The sequence below is a fragment of the Raphanus sativus genome, unplaced genomic scaffold (genome assembly GCF_000801105.2).
Source record: "Raphanus sativus cultivar WK10039 unplaced genomic scaffold, ASM80110v3 Scaffold0048, whole genome shotgun sequence".
Taxonomy (NCBI): domain Eukaryota; kingdom Viridiplantae; phylum Streptophyta; class Magnoliopsida; order Brassicales; family Brassicaceae; genus Raphanus; species Raphanus sativus.
The window spans coordinates 63,880-83,285 of record NW_026615371.1 but is presented as its reverse complement, the minus strand read 5'-3'; the positions used below and the strand labels follow the sequence as shown (position 1 = coordinate 83,285).

The window sequence follows — 19,406 nt, the reverse complement described above, 5'->3', positions numbered from 1 at the left end:
AGTTACAGAATCATCACACTGCTTTGACAATAAAATATAATTTGTAACTGATATTGATATCAAAACTACCATCATCAAGAGAAGAGTGAGAATTAGATAACCTTTTTGTCTTTAACTATGTTGCGAACTTCAGTCTGCAGATCTTTAATCTTCTTGAGCAATTCCACATGTGTCTCTTCAAGCTTCATCACATGCGTGTCTCTAGCCTGAATGAACGCTAGCTTTGTAGCAGTTACTCCTCTGCCCATCCCTCTGACTCTTCCATTCTTGTCTTTACCTAAGACTTGACTCACAGCATCATCTCTGAAGTTATTACTACATGTGGATCCCATTTCAGTATCGATTGACTTTATTTGTTCCTGATACACAACAAAATTGTGTCAATATATTGACTGATGATCTAAGTCCACAACTCATTATACACTTACAATTGTCTCTGCAAATTCTGGTCTGACAGGTCTTCCATCAGAATGAGTGTGTCCTGCCACCCAATTCTTACTCCTTCTCACCTTGCTAGGGTCAGTGCTCTTTTTTTCTACAAGTACAAATGGGACATTAATAAAATGCCACACCGTGTCAGTATATGGAGTAGAAATACATTACCATCTCATGAGCTAGGCGAATCATTCCTTTGCGGCTGGTGGTGTGGGGTATCTGCGCCTTCCTTAGCTCCCTATATTTGTCACTGTGAACCTGCACAGAAACTCAGATAGTCAATATTTCTTAAAGATGTCTGTTCAAATAAATAGATTAAACACTGAACCTTGAATTCTTCAGTAGTTTTACTCTTGACCCATTTCATCCATTATGCCATTGACTGGATATTGCTCGGTTTTAATGTAGGTATCGCTGTCCTACTAGCACTTCGTACTTGGGTAACAAGCCTTAACTTTGAAGCTCGCCATATACAGCCCATTTGCTTGAAAACACAAGCTTTTTGCCAATCTTCAGTCACATTGAACCTTCCCTGAAATATTTTGAAACTTAAAACATAAGTTGCTCTGTCATATAATGTATGATAAGCTAGACCATATATAGTACCTGAATCTCCTCCCACAGTACGTAGTTAGTTTTCTCATCGAGGTGCCTCCAATCATCCAGTAGTACAGGAACATGCTCTCTCACTAGAGGTCCAAGAAATGATGACAGAGTTACAGATCCTTTGCCAACGTGTTCACCGAGAGAGTTGAACTCAACTTCAACCTTTTCCTCTGGCTGCTTAGCAACTCCACGCATCTTTGTTAGACCTCTTGTTCTCTTTTTGGTGCTTGTCTCATCATCTTCAGCTTCTCCATTAGATGGTTGCGAACTCCCTTCCTGCGGCTGCACACTCTCTGCCTGAGGCTGCATAATCTCTTCTTCAGACATGTAAGTCCTCTCGTCCTGAGGCTGCGTTCTCTCTTCCTGAGGCTGCGTTCTCTCTTCCTGAGGCTGCGTCCTCTCGTCCTGGGGCTGCGTCCTCTCTTCTTCAGGCTGTGTGTTCTCTGTCTGAAAAGTACCCACATGCTCTAAGTAATCATCTTCATCTTCCAAAACGAGTCGTTGTTTTTTCTGCTTTTTACTCTTCGTCACCGCATGTGTTGGTGGAATGCCTGCTTGACGACGACTGCGTCGGGTAGTAGCTGCATCTCCTTGCTTTGCCATTTAGCAAACCTGCAACAGAACCAATATTCTATGAACTACCAGCAAACATAACTTCAACCAACTATTCCACTACTAAGACTGCTTCACAGTCATCTCTAACACAAAAACTTTCGTCATCAGAGCCCTGGTTCCCATAATCTTCAATTTCTGGAATTGTCAAAGGTGCGGCAACAAACTCCTCCTCTGTCTCTAGCTCATGATACCCTCTAGGTGGTGCCTTCATAACAACAGACCAAGGTGAGGAATCATCTTCTTTAGCGTAGAAGATTTGTTTTGCTTGGGATGCCATAATATATGGATCCTGCATATACGGAGCCTGGTTCACTTGGAGGTTCACCAGTGTAAATCCTTGCTCTTCTTTCACACCGTGACCTTTGTTCGCCCACTTGCACTTGAAGAGTGGAATCTGAAACATATGGTAGTCGAGCAGTATGATCTCTTCAATAACTCCGTAGAATGCAACCATATCCGCCTTATGTGCAGTATCTCTGGCACTGGATCTACACATGCTGAAGGCTTCATACATAACTCCACTGTTCTGTGTCTTCCGCATAACATCGTCAGTCTGAAACCGATGTCCGTTGATGATATAACCTTTGAACGTTTGAGCAGTATGTCGTGGTCCAAAAGCCAACCATCTTAGCCTCTTAGCATGCTCTTCTTAGTTGGGAGGGATCTGCGGTTAACAAGAATTAAATACTTAAGAACAATATTGTAGACTACAATATTGAAAACAACAGAGCAGTATACCTTTTCTTTTACCCACTGCGAGAACTTCTCAGCATGAACTTTCCATAGAATTGTTTCATTTCTTTCACACCTTGCATCATTAAGTTGCAATTCTTCTAAATGCATCCTTGTAAACCATAACATGACATTAGATTATACCAAACGAAAAATAAAATGAATAAAAAGATTCAGACTGAACTTACTCAACATATGGATTCATCACTGCCATGTTCATCAAAACATATCGATGGGCTATGTCTCGCTCTTTATCAGTAAGGGTTACTTCAGTAGCCTTCTGCAATGGCCGGCCCTCAAGTGTTAGAACATTCGTCTCCACATCTTCATTCCGGTTTACTTTCGCTTGAACATGTACAGAATTTTGTAGAAACTCTAAGCAGAAAGCTATACATTCTCCAGCTAAATATCTTTCTGCCATACAAGCTTCTGGCCTTGCATAGTTCTTTACAAATGCCTTAAAGAGTTTTCATGTACCTGCATAACAAGCATTTAGTCAGTTACACAACAACACAAAACAAGACAAGACCAAAACATAGAATCAGTTAGTACCTCTCAAATGGATACATCCATCTAAAATGTACCGGACCACCCAAACGTGCCTCCCTTGCCAGATGTAGGGGAAGGTGAAACATTATGTCGAACAAGGCTGGTGGAAAATACCTCTCCATTTCGCACATTGTCTCCACAAGCTCAGTCTCCAAAGATAGTAGCTTCTCAGGGTCAAGAACTCGCTGACATAGTCTGTTAAAGAAGCTGCACAACCTTGTAACTGCAATCCGTGGACCATCTGGGAGTAAGCCTCGCAACGCCACTGGTAGAAGATTTTGGAGAAGAACATGATGATCGTGAGACTTCAATCCACCAATTGTGGGTGGCTCCACAGATACACAACTGGCTATGTTTGCCGAATATCCATCTGGTCCCCTAAATAGACTCAGCCTCTTGCAGAATCTTTTTTTTTCATCTTTCTTCAATCAATAGGCAGCATGAGGTAAGTATGTTCTCTTCCCTTTGAGCTGAACATGTAAGTTCTTTCGAATCCCCATATCTTCCAGATCCTTTCTTGATTTCACACCATCTTTTGACTTCGAATTTTGCATCATAATAGATATGATAGCATCAGAGACATTCTTCTCCACGTGCATGACATCAATGTTGTGACGAACCGGCATTTCCTAATAAAGAAGACAATTTCTGTTATTAATTTTGAAAAATATGAAAAAAAGAGAAAATTAGATTGAATATTTACCTTCCAGTAAGGTAACTCGAAGAGGATGGACGTTTTCTTCCACCTCCAATGTTCTGTGTCTTCTTCGTATTCATCATCTTCTGAAATAACCCCATCTTCACACTGAACTTTTCTTTCTCTTTTCCCATTCTTCTCTAACGGTCTCCCAAAATTATTTCTGAAATCCTTCAGTGTCTCAAAAATCTCTGCTCCACTTTGAATTCTAGATACAGTCCCTTCCTCAGCTGTGTTGTCAAACCATTTTCTTCTTCGTCTGTAAGGATGCTCAGGTCGCAGCCTCTTTCTGTTGCCCAGATATACATGCTTTCGACTAAACTTCAACCATCTAAAGGGTGTGTCCTTTCCACAGACAGTACATGCTTGTTTCCCTTTGACTTTACACCCAGCTAGTGTACCTAATCCAGGATAATCACTGACAGTCCACAACAACATCGCCTTTAGTGTGAAATTCTCCTGCTTGAACGAGTCATAAACAACAATACCTTCATTCCACAAATCCTTTAGGTCATCTATCAAAGGAGCTAGATACACATCGATGTTGTTGCTCGGCGCAGTTGGTCCAGGGATCAGCAAAGTCAACATAATGTTCTCTGACTTCATACACATTGTTGGATGCATGTTGTAGTTGACTAATAACACCGGCCATGTACTGTATTTTGTGTTCTGGATTGAGAAAGGATTCATACCGTCTGTACAAAGTCCAAGCCGGAGGTTTCTTGCTTCGTCAGAGAACTGTGGCCACTTATCCTTCACACTGGACCAAGTTATAGAGTCTACTGGATGCCGCATTGTACCGTCTGAACTAGCATTGTTATAATGCCAAACTAAGTCTTCAGCCATCCTTTTAGATCGAAACATTCTCTTGAATCTATCTTTGATGGGAAAATACCTCAGAACCTTGGCTGGTATCCCTGTCCTCTCCTCACCAGTGTGATTATCCCTTTCCCATCTTGAGACACCACATCTTGGGCAGCTTGTCATGTCCTTGTATTCCTTACGGTAAAGAATGCAGTCGTTTGTGCAGGCATGAATCTGATCATATCCAAAACCAAACACTTTCAAGAATTTCTTCATCTCATCTGTTGATCTCGGAAGGACATTATCACCCGGAAGCATGTCGTGAACTATAGTGAGGAGCTGGTCGAAGTAATTCTCAGACATACCACTCTTGACTTTAATGCGGTAAAGGGCCATAATTGCAGAAACTTTCGTGTGGTTGAGACAGCTAGAGTATAGTGGAGTTTCAGCATCTTCGAGTTTCTTCCTAAACTCAGATTCCTCCTTACTGTCACCTTCTTCTATCTGAACCTCATCGTCGGTATGGGGCTGTGAAACTTCTCCATCAAAGAAAGCTGTTCTGAACAAGTCATAAGCTTCATGCTCTTCACTTCCGCTATCTGATGGCTTATCACTCCACACATCTCCGTGTTCAAACCAGCTATCCTTCCTCTTGTATTTCTGATCCATACCCTTGATGATTAAATGATCGACGACTGTATCTGTAGGCTGATGACACAAGTTGCGACAGTCAATGCAGGGACACAACAAATCAGTCGGATGACCCAATCTCAAAGCTGATGCCTTCACAAAACTAATTGCTCCTTCCTGATACTCAAGGCTAGCCCTGTACGTGACAAACATTCAAAACTCATATCCAGTATTTTTTTTAAAGACCCAGTTCTTGTCTTTACAAACTCATATAACCGAACAAATGAAAACAGAAAAATAAAGACATATATACCTTGGTTTCCAAACCCAGTTCTTGTCCATTGTTATGAAAACCACCAGCTCCAAATGTACTCAGACACGAGTGAAGTTTGGTGTATCAGACACGATATATGCAAGTAAAAACAGTTAAACAGAGAACAAAAATTTCGTAAAAAAGATCGAAGGAATGAGAAGCTCACCACTTAAAAAAGATCGAAGGAATGAGATCTGCAGGAAAAATATGAAATAGATCTAAAAAAAAATCTAACTCGAAAACTCAAAATCAGATGAAAACCGAAGAACCCTAAATCGAGTATCTTAGTGCATATAAACCGTAGATCAATTCGAAACAGGTTCAAACCCAAAATCATTTCAAAATATTAGGACAAAATCGAAGAACCCTAAATCGAGAAATCAAACCTTCGAGAGAGAGAGGCGGAAGGGAGAGGTTTCGAGAATCAAAGAGTGTCGGATTTTGTGTTAATTTCGATAGAAAAGAGAGGTGGAATTAGAGGATTCGAGAGAACTGAGGTTTCGATATAACTGAGGTTTCGATACAGCTGAGGCAAAACCTTTCTTTTTTTTGCCTTAGAAAATTATCGGGTGGGAAAAACCTAAAATTTTCGGTTTAAATCCCGCGTATTGGTTTTCATAACACTTTTAATTTGGTTCTGCTGTGATTAAGTAACCGCGAAAACACTTGGCTAAAAAATATATGCCGCGTATTGAATTTTTTTTTCCGCCTTAATTAAAGATAGCGTTTCATTAAAAGGAAACGCTATAGATAAATCCGCGTGTTTTAAACCACAGCAAAAACAAACAAAAAACGCTATACCGGTGTGCTATGAATATTCGATATTCTTGTAGTGAAGGGTACTGAGAGGCAGATATTACCGATTGAGTTCGCTTTTGCGAATATGCTCAGTAGATTCCCCATCCTATGTGTGGACAATTATCATTGCAGCAAGAAAATTACTGCTGTTGGGTATCAGGAACAAAGTACATTCAGGGTATGAGATCAAAGTATGGCAAGATCCATGGATTCCTACAGTGCCAGCGAGATCGGCTCGAGCTAGTGCTCTAGTAGTACACCCGGAAATGACAGTCAGTAGCCTCATTGATTTTCAGACCAAGGAGTGGGATCTACGTATGCTTGAACAGTTTGTTCATCATGAGGACATTTCACGCATACAGAGTATGGCCATAAGCCCAACTCACCGACCAAATACGTTTTGCTGGAACTATACCAAAAATGGACAATACACAGTAAAATTTGGATACTGGGTAGCTACAAACATCCTGAAGAATGATGAGGAAATCGAAGTTCTGGAACCCAGCATTACAAAACTCCAAGCCTTCGCTTGGAAGGTGAGTGCTTCACAAAAGATTCGCCATCTTTTATGGCAACTAATAACAGGACAGGTAGCGGTAACGAGGAATCTCGTACGAAGAAACATGAGATGTGATAATTACTGTCCAAGATGTGAAGAGCCAGAAGAGACTGTTACTCATGATATATTTGAATGCCCACCAGCTCTTCAAGCATGGGCGTTATCATCAACACCATCCAGTCCTCAAATTTTTCCTACTACAAGTATATACAGTAATATGGATTACTTGTCTTGGAGGAAAAATAGCATAGTGGAGCCAGAAAATTATAGGGACCCATATCCATGGATTATCTGGTACATATGGAAAGCCTGCAATGATAAGTTATTCAGGAGGATAGATAGAGATCCAGGGGAGTTAGTTAGGTATGCAGAGGGTGAATGTCAAGCTTGACATAATGCAAGAGCGAATATGAATACGCTTCAAGTTACTCAAGAACCTCAAGTCCTAAACTTGGGTGACATATGTATGATAGATGGTTCATGGACCTCTACGGATCAATTTAGTGGACTTGGATGGGTATGGAAAGATAGCAGGGGGATGATCCAACTAATGGGGACGAGGAACTTGAGGAGGAGGGAGTCAGCTCTACGTTCAGAACTTGAGGCTTTGAAATGGGCAATGGAAACTATGGTGCAACATTCAGATTGTCAGAGATTTGGCACAGACTGCAAAGACCTGATTGCAATGCTGACAGAACCACAAGCATGGCCAAGCTTCTCAACTGAGCTGGAGATGATTCAAACGATCAAGATGTGTTACTCGGACTTCAAGATCTGCTACGTACCACGAACTGAAAATGTGATAGCTGATTCATTAGCTAGGAATGCTCGTACCTTTCATAGATCGTTATGCTACTTTGGTTGTTCTATTCCGGTCTGGTTACCCAGACCACCTCAAGCTTGAGTAATAGAATAGCCTTTTGATACCAAAAAAAAAAAATCAATTTACGAAAAAAGCAGCATGAATCTACCATTGCATGGTATGGACTATTTATAAAAGGTTCATGTGGTGCTAATCAAACAAAAAACGTAACTCCGTTATAAAATGGTACTAATTTGTAACAGTTCTCACAATTTGTAATATAATAACGAGCGTTACAAATCGTAGTGTTGAAAAACATAAATAGAAAGAGACTAATACAATAATGTTCAAGAATAGCATTTTCTTCACCTCATACAATGTCAAGAATGTTCAATCTTCTACTACCAAGTACCAATAAGAAGAATTCACAACAAAAATCATTTATTGGAAAAGAAAACTTTTCAGAAAAGCTAGTTAACACTGATGTTACCAAGCCATATCAAAAGAGGGATCGATGGACGGATCAGTTCCATGTGTTGCGTTGAAGTTGTAAAGCCTCGACTGGATGGTTCCGCAGTAGGCTTTTCCGATGGTGTGGGCCCCAGAAAGGATGACAAGGTCGAGGACGTTGAGTCCGTAAGACTGAAACGTCTCCAGAAGGCCAGTGATGTCACGGCGGCCTGAAGGGACTTTCTCAACGTCTCTAGCGTAAGAGTTTTTAGAGTCACGACGTCCGTAGGCGTTGGGCCAGTAAGGACCGCCGAGTTGGTAGGTGGCTGAGCGGCTAGCTGCTGTAAGGATGTCGGCACATGAGACTAATTTGGGGTAGGCTTTTTCCATTTCGGACTTGATATCTTCGATTAGCTCGAAGCCTCTTAGGGTTTTGCTCGCGGGAAATCTTCTCTCTGATCCTTCGTAGTCTAGAAGAACCGAAGCATCACATCCCTGAAAGTTGTTATGCATTCATAAAAGATTTGTTATCTTCATTTCAAAAGCGTTATATAGATGTACACAAAACAATATGCAACTTATGTTCATCTATACCTCAAATTGAAATGTTTTGTCATTATATTTCCTATCTTATCTAAATCGGAATCGCAAGTGTTACCAACACAAACTCTAAGACCAACATTATCGGCGTGCCTTAGCCTACGTCCTTAGTATTAAAGGGTTTAAATTTAAATGAAAATAGCAAAAAACAATAAGGATGTCCTTAGCTAAGAAGTTTTCTAGGTGGTCCTTACGAGCCACGTGGCACAGCAGAAAACGAGCAAGTTCCAATGGGGAGAGATGGACAAAGACGATGACCTCGATTGAAGACGGTGATCGAGTACAAGTTCAACGACGATAGTTCTGTAGCAATCTCACCATGGTTTCCACGACGATTGTTCAACGACGATAGTTCTGGACCTCGATTGGAGACGCGGCGAACGAGGAGGCCAGTAGCAATCTCACCATGGTTTCCACCAAAGAGATTGTCTTGAAATGACCTAGGGCTCCGTGATCCCGATTTCGCCGATCAGCTCATCAACCGCTCCAACATCAACCTCAAGGTCTCTCCTTTCTCTTTCTTTCTTCACCACATTGACCTCAAGATTGTTACTTTCAATCATTTGTTCATTCCCTATTCGTGATTAGAAGATGTGCAAATGGCTTTTACTTTAAATTGGTGATATGTTGAAACCGTGTGGCCTGTTCTTGTTCTTGTTGTTCTGTTATTTAAGCAAACGTTGTTGTTATTATGTTCTTGTTCTTGTTCTCTGTTTTGAGCAGTTCATTGGGCAGTTTATTGGTTCTGTTAAGTTGAGCAGTTCATTGGCTTTGTTAACATGATATCGTTAAGAGAAGACTAGATTCTCATGGGAACACTATAGAAGCAAGACAGGACAGCATAGGCGCTACTAAGTTTTGCTTTTCTTTTGAAGCATGTGTTTGTCATTATCATGTTATTTTTTGGGCAACTTGTAAAGTCCCTTACTTTTTGTGATTGTGCAGATTGAGAAGTCACTGCAGAAACATGGTGGTCGGCTGGAACATTATGAGACTTACTGTGGTTCTTGTTATGGTGCTGAAGCGGTAACTTTTGCAATCCATGTCTCTCTTGCTCGTATTTTGATTACCCTTGTTGTTTAGTCTGATAGTCAACAGACCATAGTGGCTTCATCAGACAAAACAAATGTTATAATGGCTTTCCTCTATGTTTGAGCTTTTATGTGATCATCATATGTTGTTTTTCCTTGTAGGAAGAGCATGACTGCTGCAATTCATGTGAGGATGTTGGTGAAGCATATAGAAAAAAAGGGTGGGGTGTTACAAATCCAGATTTGATTGATCAGGTAAATTGTTGAGAGATATGTTGCTCACCTTTTAAATTCTCCGCAACTGCGTGTTTTTATCACGTATTTGCATTTTTTTTTCAATTCATTTCTTCTTCATCTTTCTCTATGTTAGAGCCTCAGTGGCTTGTGTGCGGTCTGTTTATTTGGTATGATGTGGGGCTCTAACCTTGACATATGCTTCCAAGAGTTTCTTGTTTCTAATTTTGAGCTTATGATCAGTGTAAACGAGAAGGTTTCTTACAAAGAGTAAAGTCCCACCAATAATCACAATTTTAACAAAAAGTCCTTACCAAAGTCCTAATATACAAATAATAATTAAAAACTCTAAGAACATGAAAATTGGGACAATCGATAATGTTGCTCTAATGGTCACTAGAAGAACCATTACAGGTCGATCTTCGAAAAAATGCTATATTACATGTTAACCAAAGCATTTGCTTTCGCAAGAGAGTAAAGTCAACATAAATACTAGGCATTGGAACGATTAGTGTTTTAATAAATATTTTTGGAAAGAACAATTCCATCAATCCCGACGATTCCTCTCCACGAATCTTACCACCACAATTCCATCTCGGGTCTTTCCTCTCATGAATCTCCGTTAATGGTTTGCGACCTCTGAACCCTAGATTTAACTTAAAGTTTGCCATCTCATGATTAGATTTCTCTTATCTCTTACAGTTCCAGACAGATTTGAAGCCTAAAAGATCGCGGAAGTCTCTATATCAAGTTGAGAGATTTTGATTCTAAGATCTTTACACTTATTATTTATTATCCTATTCGTATCAAATTTCCGTTTCGAGTCAAGATAGAGGAAGTCAGCGGGGGAAGCAGCAGGATGATACTAGCAAGAAAAGGTCAAAGTCAAAGTTCGGGAAGAAAGTAGTCTGCTATAGGTGTGGCAAGCCTGGCCACTATAGGAGAGACTGTCCGGACAAAGGGCAGAATTCGAAGGAGACATCGAATTCTGCAAACATGGTTCAGAAGGTGAAAGACTCGGAAGGATCAGCTGATTCGGATATGCTTGCTGTTACGTCAGGTGATCACTCGGATACCTGGATAATGGATACGGGCGCTTCATTCCACATGACCCCTAACAGGGAGTGGTTTGAAACGTACAAGGCTGGAAACATGGGCTCTGTTCGACTTGCGGATGACAAGGCGTGTGGTGTTGTGAGCATTGGACAAGTCAAGTTTCGGATGTATGATGGGACTATCAGGACATTAACTGATGTCAGACACATACCAGTCATGAAGAAGAATCTGATATCTCTGGGGTTTCTACATAGAAACGGCTTCAAGTACAAATCAGATGATGATGAAGTATTGAAGGTTTTCAAAGGTTCTATGATGGTGATGAAGGGACAGATGACAGCTGGAAGCGTATATCGGTTGATAGGGAACGTGGTTGTAGGTGGTGCTGCAGCTGCAGTTTCTGAGTCGGAGTGTACAACCTTGTGGCATATGCGTATGGGCCACATTGGGGAACACGGTTTGAAAGAGCTCTTGAAAAGGGGTCTTCTGGACGGGTGGAAGGATTGCAAGATGGAGTTTTGCAAGTTCTGTGTGATGGGAAAACAGTCCAAGGTATCTTTTAAAACGGGCCAACACACGACAAAAGGTCTTATTGACTATGTCCATTCTGATGTGTGGGGGCCAACTCGGGTGCAATATATGGGAGGATCAAGATACTTTGTTTTATTCATCGATGACTTCTCTAAGAAGGTTTGGGTGTACTTCATGAAGCAGAAATCTGAGGTGTTCGAAAACTTCAAGGTTTGGAAAGCTGAAGTAGAAAATCAGACAGAGAGAAAGGTGAAGTACTTGAGATCGGATAATGGCACAGAGTAAACTGACGGGAAGTTCCAGAAGTTTTGTGCGGAGCATGGCATTCAGAGGCACTTTACAGTGCGTAAAACACCTCAGCAAAACAGTGTCGTTGAAAGAATGAACCGTTCGATTGCAGAGAAAGCAAGGTGTTTGAGGTTGAATGCAGGGTTAGCAAAGCAGTTCTGGGGGGAAGCAGTAAACATGGCAGTCTATCTCATCAATAGATCGCCAAGAAGTTCCTTAGAAGGGAAGGTCGCAGAAGAGGTGTGGACTGGGGTAGATATTGATCTATCAAACTTGAGGATATTTGGATGTCCAGCTTACATGCTAGTTGCGGGAGATGAAAGATCAAAACTGGATTCGAAATCCAAGAAGTGCATTTTTCTAGGCTTTGAGAAATGTGTTAAAAGATCCAAGTTATGGGATCCTGACGCAAGGAAAAGGGTGTTTAGTCGAGATGTGGTCTTTGACGAGCAGTATATGATGCAGCAGGCGATATCAGACCGAGTGCCTGTGATCATTGAGACTATCACGGATTCTGAAGTTACTCAGGAGGAGTCTGGTGCAGATAAACCAGATGAAGTTAGTGATGAGCGGTCTGTGGAAGTGGCACAGAAAGAGGTTCAACGTAGAACAGAGGAGAGTTTGGTTTCTAGAAGACCAAAACGTGCAATAAAGGCTCCAGTCAGGTTCGGGTTTGAAGACATGGTCAACTATGCTCTTATGGTCGAGATGGATGATCCTACCACCTATCATGAAGCTATTAATAGCGATGAGAGGGATGAATGGATTGGTTCTATGACGGAAGAGGCAGTAAGTCTGGATAAGAACGAGACTTGGGATCTTGTGGAGTTACCTGAAGGGAAGAGAGCAATTGGCTGCAAGTGGATCTACAAGAAGAAGGAAGGGATGTCTGTGAAAGAACCTAAGAAGTTCAAGTCCAGAGTAGTGGCAAAAGGGTACTCGCAGAAGAAAGGAATAGACTACGACGAGATATTCTCGCCGGTAGTACGACACACTTCCATACGAGCTGTGTTGGGTTTGGTAGCTGTTTGGGATCTGCATCTTGAGCAGATGGACGTGAAAACGGCCTTCCTTCATGGAGAGTTGGAGGAGGAAATATATATGGAGCAACCTGAAGGTTTGGTTAAGCCTGGAGAAGAGCATCTGGTGTGTAGATTGAAGAAGTCTTTATACGGTTTGAAGCAGGCTCCAAGGCAGTGGTACAAACGGTTTGATTCATATATGATGAAAATAGGCTATCAAAGGTGCGAGTACGATTGCTGTGTGTATGTCAAGTCCCTTGACCATTCTCCCATATTCCTGATGTTATATGTTGATGATATGCTCATTGCTGCAAACGATATGGATGACATAAATCGTTTGAAAGGATTACTGGGACGAGAGTTTGAGATGAAGGATCTTGGTGCTGCAAAGAAGATTCTTGGAATGGAGATTCGCAGGGATAGAAGCTCTAAGAGGTTATGGCTTTCTCAGAAGAGCTACATTGAGAAGGTGTTAGAACATTTTGATATGTCGAATTCAAAACCAGTCTCTACACCATTGGCGAAGCACTTCATACTTACAGCAGAGCAAAGTCCAAATTATGCTGAAGAACTCAAAGATATGGCGGAGGTTCCTTATGCTAGCGCAGTTGGTTGTTTGATGTATGCAATGGTGTGTACAAGACCGGATATAGCACAAGCAGTTAGTCAAGTCAGTAAGTACATGTCGAATCCTGGGAGGAGACATTGGGATGCTGTGAAGTGGATCCTAAGATACTTGCGAGGTACAAGTGACTATGGGCTTATGTTTGGTGGAGAAGTGCGGGATTCAGTTATAGGGTTCGTGGATTCAGATTATGGTGGAGACCTTGATAATAGCATGTCAACTACGGGGTATGTATTTACTCTTGCAGGAGCACCTATTTGCTGGAGATCGGTACAACAAGGTATTGTAGCGATGTCAACCACTGAAGCTGAATACATGGCAGTTGGAGAAGCAGCTAAGGAAGCAGTATGGGTACAAGGACTTGTATCCGAGTTGGGTGTTGATCAAGAAGATGTTCAGCTACACTGTGATAGTCAAAGCGCGTTATGCTTGGCTAAGAATCAAGTGTATCATGGAAGGACGAAACACATACGTATAAGGTTTCACAAGATAAGGGAGTTAGCAGCTTCTGGAGAAGTCTTATTGGAGAAGGTGCATACGTCGGAGAATCCAGCTGACATGTTGACCAAGCCTGTTACAACGGAGAAGTTCAAGCATTGCTTGAATCTGCTCCGTGTTTGCCAATGCTAAGAAGCAATGGAGGTTCCCCCCAGAAGATAGACGGGATAAGGAGTTTTGTAGAGATTTTTCGTCAAGGTGGTGTTTGTTGCATCTGTGTGTCTTAAATCTCTGTGTGTACCAGTAAAATGCCCAGCACATCTGGGGGTGCGGGGCCGCAGGCCCCCGCGGTACGATATGCTTTTTCGGTTTAGGAAAGTTACTATTTCTATTGGGAAAAGGGAATCGGGTTTTTTGAGGCTGTATAAATATGGGTCTAAGGGTTTGTAAATTATTATCACACCATTAATAAGAAACCCTAAACGGGTATTTGCCTCAATACGTTTTCTTCTCTATTCTTCTTCTAACCTAAACGACGGTTGTTCACAACAATAAACATGAAGCACATGATGCAATAACACTAAATATAAGGCTATATAAATAAATTTGAACAAAAATCTTAAGCAAAAAAAAAGGGTGGGGCACGTGCCACACCCTGGCCCTCCCTGAATCCGTTCCTGCATGTGACCACACAGATATGGGTACAATGCTTAGGACTCATTTGAATACTATGAGAGAAAGTATATCTATAAACTGCACATTCTCTTATGAATTAGTTTGGACCCTTACATAGGTTCGAGATACTTCTAGATTAATCAGAAAAAAATCCCTGTGACTGGCTTATTAAGTGAGTGAAAACAAAGAGATTTCAAAAATTGCTTCATACAAATACTTTTTGTGGTGATAATTTTGGAGAAGAAATACCATACAATACTTGGTGGCGTATGTCAGTAATCACATAAACGTGGTGGTGAAACTAATCTCAAACAAACAGTATACATATATTGAACTACTGAGATCTATCGAACTACTGAGATCTATTAATGGGTTAAATAGTAATACGACTTATACTGACATTAGAATCTCGACCGATATAACAAGGATTTGAAACTAATTTATATGATTTCTGACTAAAGAAAAAGTTCAAACTTATTTACTGGACATTCATTGATACTAGAAGATGCATGTATGTATAGTGGAACACATTCACCGCGGTGTACATTCTGGTTCGTTAGTATACATTATTTATTTTGTTTATCTTTTTCTGACTGAACTTTTGTTATTTAGTTCTTCTCAACCACACATTATTTGAAAACTACATTTTAGAAGATTTAATGAACAATATGGACGAAAACTGAAGAACAAACATTTGGGATCATGTGAAAGCGGTTTATGAGAGACATGTGAGAGGACTTTCACCGAAGGATAATCAAAGAAGCAAAGCTAATATATTATATTGGAAAAAAGCAACGATAGAGGAACAATTTAAAAGTTCATGGAAAATAAAATCAACACAAATATCGAGTTGTTTGGTCCTGTCTCAAGCTGTTGTGAGAAAATACCACAAGTATAGAGAAGAGAAGAAAGAGGATGATCTATTGCACTAAGCTTTTCCACACCCATGTGGTGTTTGCAGAAGCCACGAATGAGTCTGAAGTATTTGAAGGATGTGCTAGAAGAACATTGTATCCAGACTTTTTCCAATAGCCAAGAATTATAGAGCGAGCTTCGTCGTAGCGAGTGATGAGCATTAAATTAGCTGGAGGTCGATAATTTCTAGTACAACCAAATAATTTGTCCGAAATATATGAGCTGAAGCCTCCTGTTTCATGACATACAAAGACGTGAGATAATAGCTAATATGGTTACTACCATATTGAATTCTTTGCAAGAAAAAAACAGAGACGTAATAAGAACCTGAAAATATACTTTTTCCTATACTTATAATTTCAGAGATAAAGGATAATTAAGAAGATTAACTGGAGTTGAGAGAGGCATGCTTAAGAACAATTCCTGTGGAAGATAGAGCTTGCTTCACGGAAGGATGGATGTGATTCATGTTTCCATATGCAGAGATGGAGATTGGACCACGGTAGTTCAACTCACTCAGGGCCGAGCTTATCTTCTGAGAGATCTCCTCAGCTTTACAACCCTTGGGAATTGGCATGTTCTGGATGTCCCAACAAACCCACGTTGCAGCCTCCTCAAATTTAGCCTCGGCCAACTTGTTGTTCACCATCTCTTTTGTACTATTAAAGACTAAACATAAAAAAAAAAATCAAACACGTGAAAAACTTCAAAAAAGAACATAACCCATTAAACCTAAGATAAGCAGGGATCGCGAATTAAATCCCTCATGTAACAGTAATGAGACACAAGGAGAGATAACAGGAACGAGAAGATATCTCACCGTATTGAGGACTGAGGAGAGATAGGGTTTAAAAGAATTTAGGTTCCTTTTTTTTCCGTGTCTTGGGTTTTTGTGAGAGAAATAATCGTAAGTATTAGCACGGGCACATGTTTTTCTTTTTACTAGTGTTGTCCCATATGTATAATCGGTGACTATGTGTGAAGCCTGGCCTGGCTTTTTTTAAAAATGGGCCGCCTAGATTAATTAGAGCCATTTATTAAGGTGAGGGGCTTGTGACATCAACATCTCGATGTCTTCCAAGGCCGAAACCCTAACTTTAAACATATACTAGGTCGTCACCCGCACGTCCGTGCGGGTGTTCTTTTTCGGTTTGCAATATTTTTTTTATAAGTACTGATATAATTGTGATGTTTTTAGTAATATATTCTATGGTGATATAAAAAAATTCTTTTCTTGTATTACATTAATTATTTATATCTGAATTGTGGAAACAAATGTCTATTAATCGTAGAGTTTGTTTGTATTTGTTTGTTAATCATATAATAAATAAGAACAAATATTTGATATATATTTCCATTCATTTTGCATGGATTAAAATATTTTGTTTATATTTTTACAAATGGATAAGTTTATGTTAAATATTAACTTATAGATCAAATATAGTTAGACAGATTATATGTATATATGAGGAATTCAATTTTTAAAATTTTAAAATATGGTCATGTTTTATTTATATAGATAGATAATTATTAGTTAAGTACACCCGTGCGGGTGTCATTTGTTCTGGTCAATAGCATATTAAAATGTTATTAGTTAAGCACACCCAAAATAATCTTTTTTATGTAGGGTAAAAAAGAGATTATTTTGGTTATTTTAATTTTTTTACTACTAATTTTGTGACAAAAACTTAAGAATGGCTAATTGAGATAATTAATTTTCTTAGATAACTTTTTAGTTTATTTTCACAAAAAAAGTTCTCAAGAAGAAAAATAACTAAAATAGGTTTTATTTAAGGGTAAATATGTACATGTATTTTTAGGGTTAATAAAATCTAGACTTAGAGTTTAGAATTAAGGGGTGTGGTTTTGGAGATGAAGTTTCAAACTAAAATAAAAAAATATTAAATTTCAGAATAAAAAGACTATTTTGGTCATTTTATTTTTAGGACTATTTTGTGACATAACTTAAAAATGGTTATTTGAGATCATTTCCCTATACTTAATGTTAATAATATTTATAAAAAAATTATTATAGTTAAAAATTTTGATCACGTACTGAAAAATATTTAAATTTTGGAATATAGTAAAGATATTGTAATCAATCGATCATATTATTCCGTGATTATCAAATATATTGATATTTTTTATAAATGTGATACCTTTAATGTAGGGGCTTGTTATGTCAGGTTATTAAGATTGTTAAAATTTTAGGAATAAGTTAGTTGATCTCTTAAGAGTTTTTGAATTGATATTATCTGATTTATTTGATATATTATTTTAAATAGGTGCAGAAAATTTGGCATAAAATCTTTGAACATATCGATTTTATGTTTGAAAGAAAAATGTAAACTAAATATCGAATCATATTGATCTATAATTAAAATATTAGTCAAACCTGCTTGGTTTTAAATTGTATTCATTTCATGTAAAACATATAATCCGGATTAGTTATGTTATTTAGAGTTACAATATTATTCTTTTTTAACACACTACAATATTATAGTTATTATTTGTTTTGGTTGTAAGGCTATTCGAATGTGAATGTGGTAATGGATTAGACAAAATCAACCATGGGGTGGTGGGATAGTGGTTTTGAGGCAGTTCCAATGCCGATAAGGACCGGGTTCGAATATCCTCTGTGGCTACGGAATGCTTTACGTCCTCCCCAAGTTTAAATTTAAGCGCGGCGTTGGTGCTGGGTCCTTGGATAATGGGTATTAGTGATGGCTGGTTCCGGGCCAAGGGTGACTACAGGCCTAAGGATTGCGGAAAGCTACGGAAGTGACTACGGACCTATGAATTGCGGAAAGCTACAGAAGTGTCTAAGGGTCTACGGGTTGCGGAACATCCCTGTTAAAAAAAAAAAAGATTAGACAAAATCTTTGTACAAATTCGTTTTAAACAATTACATGCTGACATTAGTATTTCATTATGTGAACTACGAGTACTAGTTCGGTTTGATGGTTATAGATATACAAAGGCCTCGATTGGTACAAGAGATGAAGAAGCAGTAGCAGAATGCTGTAGAAGCAGTATGCTGCAAAAGCTGTATGCTCTCACTAAAATTTTTAATAAAGTGATTGGTAGAGCAGTAGCATTATACAAATTTAAAATTATCATAAAAGTTAGTATATAATATATTTATTTTAAAATAATATATATTAAATTATAATATATATTAATAATATATTTGTTATTAAAATAATGAATCTTATTTAATTTTATAAATTAAATTAATTTTTAAATGTGAAATAGTATTATTTAAAAAATAAAAAAACTATTTAAAAATAAAATTTATTTTTGGAAAAAAATAATTTTGATAATATTAAATAAAATAAATAAATTTTAAAAAGTATTTTATATAAAAATTATCATTATTTATTTATTGGTTGAGAAATAAATGATCCATATATAATATTATCATAAAAATAATCTATGACATATAATTTATTTATTTATAAATAATATAAATGTGTTTATTTTATAATATATAAATATATATTATTTTATGTATTTTATTCAAAATAATGAATGATATGTGTAATTATATAAATTTTATTGTATTTTAAATGTGAAATATTGCTATTTAAAAAAAATAAAATAATTAATCACAAATTTTAGTTTTTTAAATATAAATTTATTTTTGATTATAAGCATATTTTTTATATTATTAAACACACATAATTTAATTACATATAAAATATTTTTGAATATATATAAATTCAAAATGCAAATGCTCTTTCAAAAGCTTCATATAAGAGCATTGAGCAAAGAGCATTTGGAGAGCATTAGCATCTTATAAATGCTTTTCTAAATGCTTTTGTGATCAATGTTGATTGGATAATAAGGAGCATAATGCTAATGCTAATGCTCTGCCAATCAACCCCAAAGTAACGACATTTGGGCAAATAAAATGTTATTGGGCTTCTTGATACGTGTTGGAATATGACTTGAAAGGTTTAGTAATTATTTAGTGATTGTGTATTATTAACATCAGTGGC

At 38.3% G+C, this 19,406-nt stretch overlaps 3 protein-coding genes and 1 long non-coding RNA gene across 4 annotated transcripts; 1 reads left to right on the top strand and 3 right to left on the bottom strand.

The window, feature by feature from the left end:
• Positions 1–3,365: 3,365 nt before the first annotated feature.
• On the bottom strand, positions 3,366–5,410 carry LOC108820090 (uncharacterized). The gene is made up of 3 exons (XM_018593071.2): positions 5,382–5,410; positions 3,641–5,264; positions 3,366–3,566 (listed from the first exon to the last, which is right to left on the bottom strand). Exons 1-3 carry the CDS (start codon positions 5,408–5,410, stop codon positions 3,366–3,368), a joined length of 1,854 nt encoding a protein of 617 aa, XP_018448573.2.
• A 2,616-nt stretch (positions 5,411–8,026) lies between these two features.
• LOC108820091 (peroxidase 7-like) lies at positions 8,027–8,503 on the bottom strand. The gene has a single exon (XM_018593072.1). The coding sequence runs from the start codon at positions 8,501–8,503 to the stop codon at positions 8,027–8,029; it is 477 nt and encodes a 158-aa protein (XP_018448574.1).
• Positions 8,504–9,533: 1,030 nt separating this feature from the next.
• On the top strand, positions 9,534–10,054 carry LOC130500852 (uncharacterized). Its single transcript, XR_008939377.1, has 2 exons — positions 9,534–9,616; positions 9,784–10,054. It is a non-coding gene; the product is annotated as an uncharacterized LOC130500852 (long non-coding RNA).
• Positions 10,055–15,260: 5,206 nt separating this feature from the next.
• On the bottom strand, positions 15,261–16,360 carry LOC108821710 (uncharacterized). The gene is made up of 3 exons (XM_018594701.2): positions 16,226–16,360; positions 15,796–16,074; positions 15,261–15,637 (listed from the first exon to the last, which is right to left on the bottom strand). Exons 2-3 carry the CDS (start codon positions 16,052–16,054, stop codon positions 15,411–15,413), a joined length of 486 nt encoding a protein of 161 aa, XP_018450203.1. The 5' UTR covers positions 16,055–16,074; positions 16,226–16,360; the 3' UTR covers positions 15,261–15,410.
• Positions 16,361–19,406: the final 3,046 nt, after the last annotated feature.

Bases quoted from the DNA above. Each gene is read 5' to 3' on its own strand.
- LOC108820090 (XM_018593071.2), bottom strand. From the start codon at position 5,410: ATGGACAAGAACTGGGTTTGGAAACCAAG. The intron at 5,265-5,381 runs GTATATATGTCT...TGTCACGTACAG, and splicing joins AACTGGGTTTGGAAACCAAG to GGCTAGCCTTGAGTATCAGG. The intron at 3,567-3,640 runs GTAAATATTCAA...CTTCTTTATTAG, and splicing joins TCGAGTTACCTTACTGGAAG to GAAATGCCGGTTCGTCACAA.
- LOC108820091 (XM_018593072.1), bottom strand. From the start codon at position 8,503: ATGCATAACAACTTTCAGGGATGTGATGCTTCGGTTCTTCTAGACTAC.
- LOC108821710 (XM_018594701.2), bottom strand. From the start codon at position 16,054: ATGGTGAACAACAAGTTGGCCGAGGCTAAATTTGAGGAGGCTGCAACG. The intron at 15,638-15,795 runs GTTAATCTTCTT...GTCATGAAACAG, and splicing joins GCATGCCTCTCTCAACTCCA to GAGGCTTCAGCTCATATATT.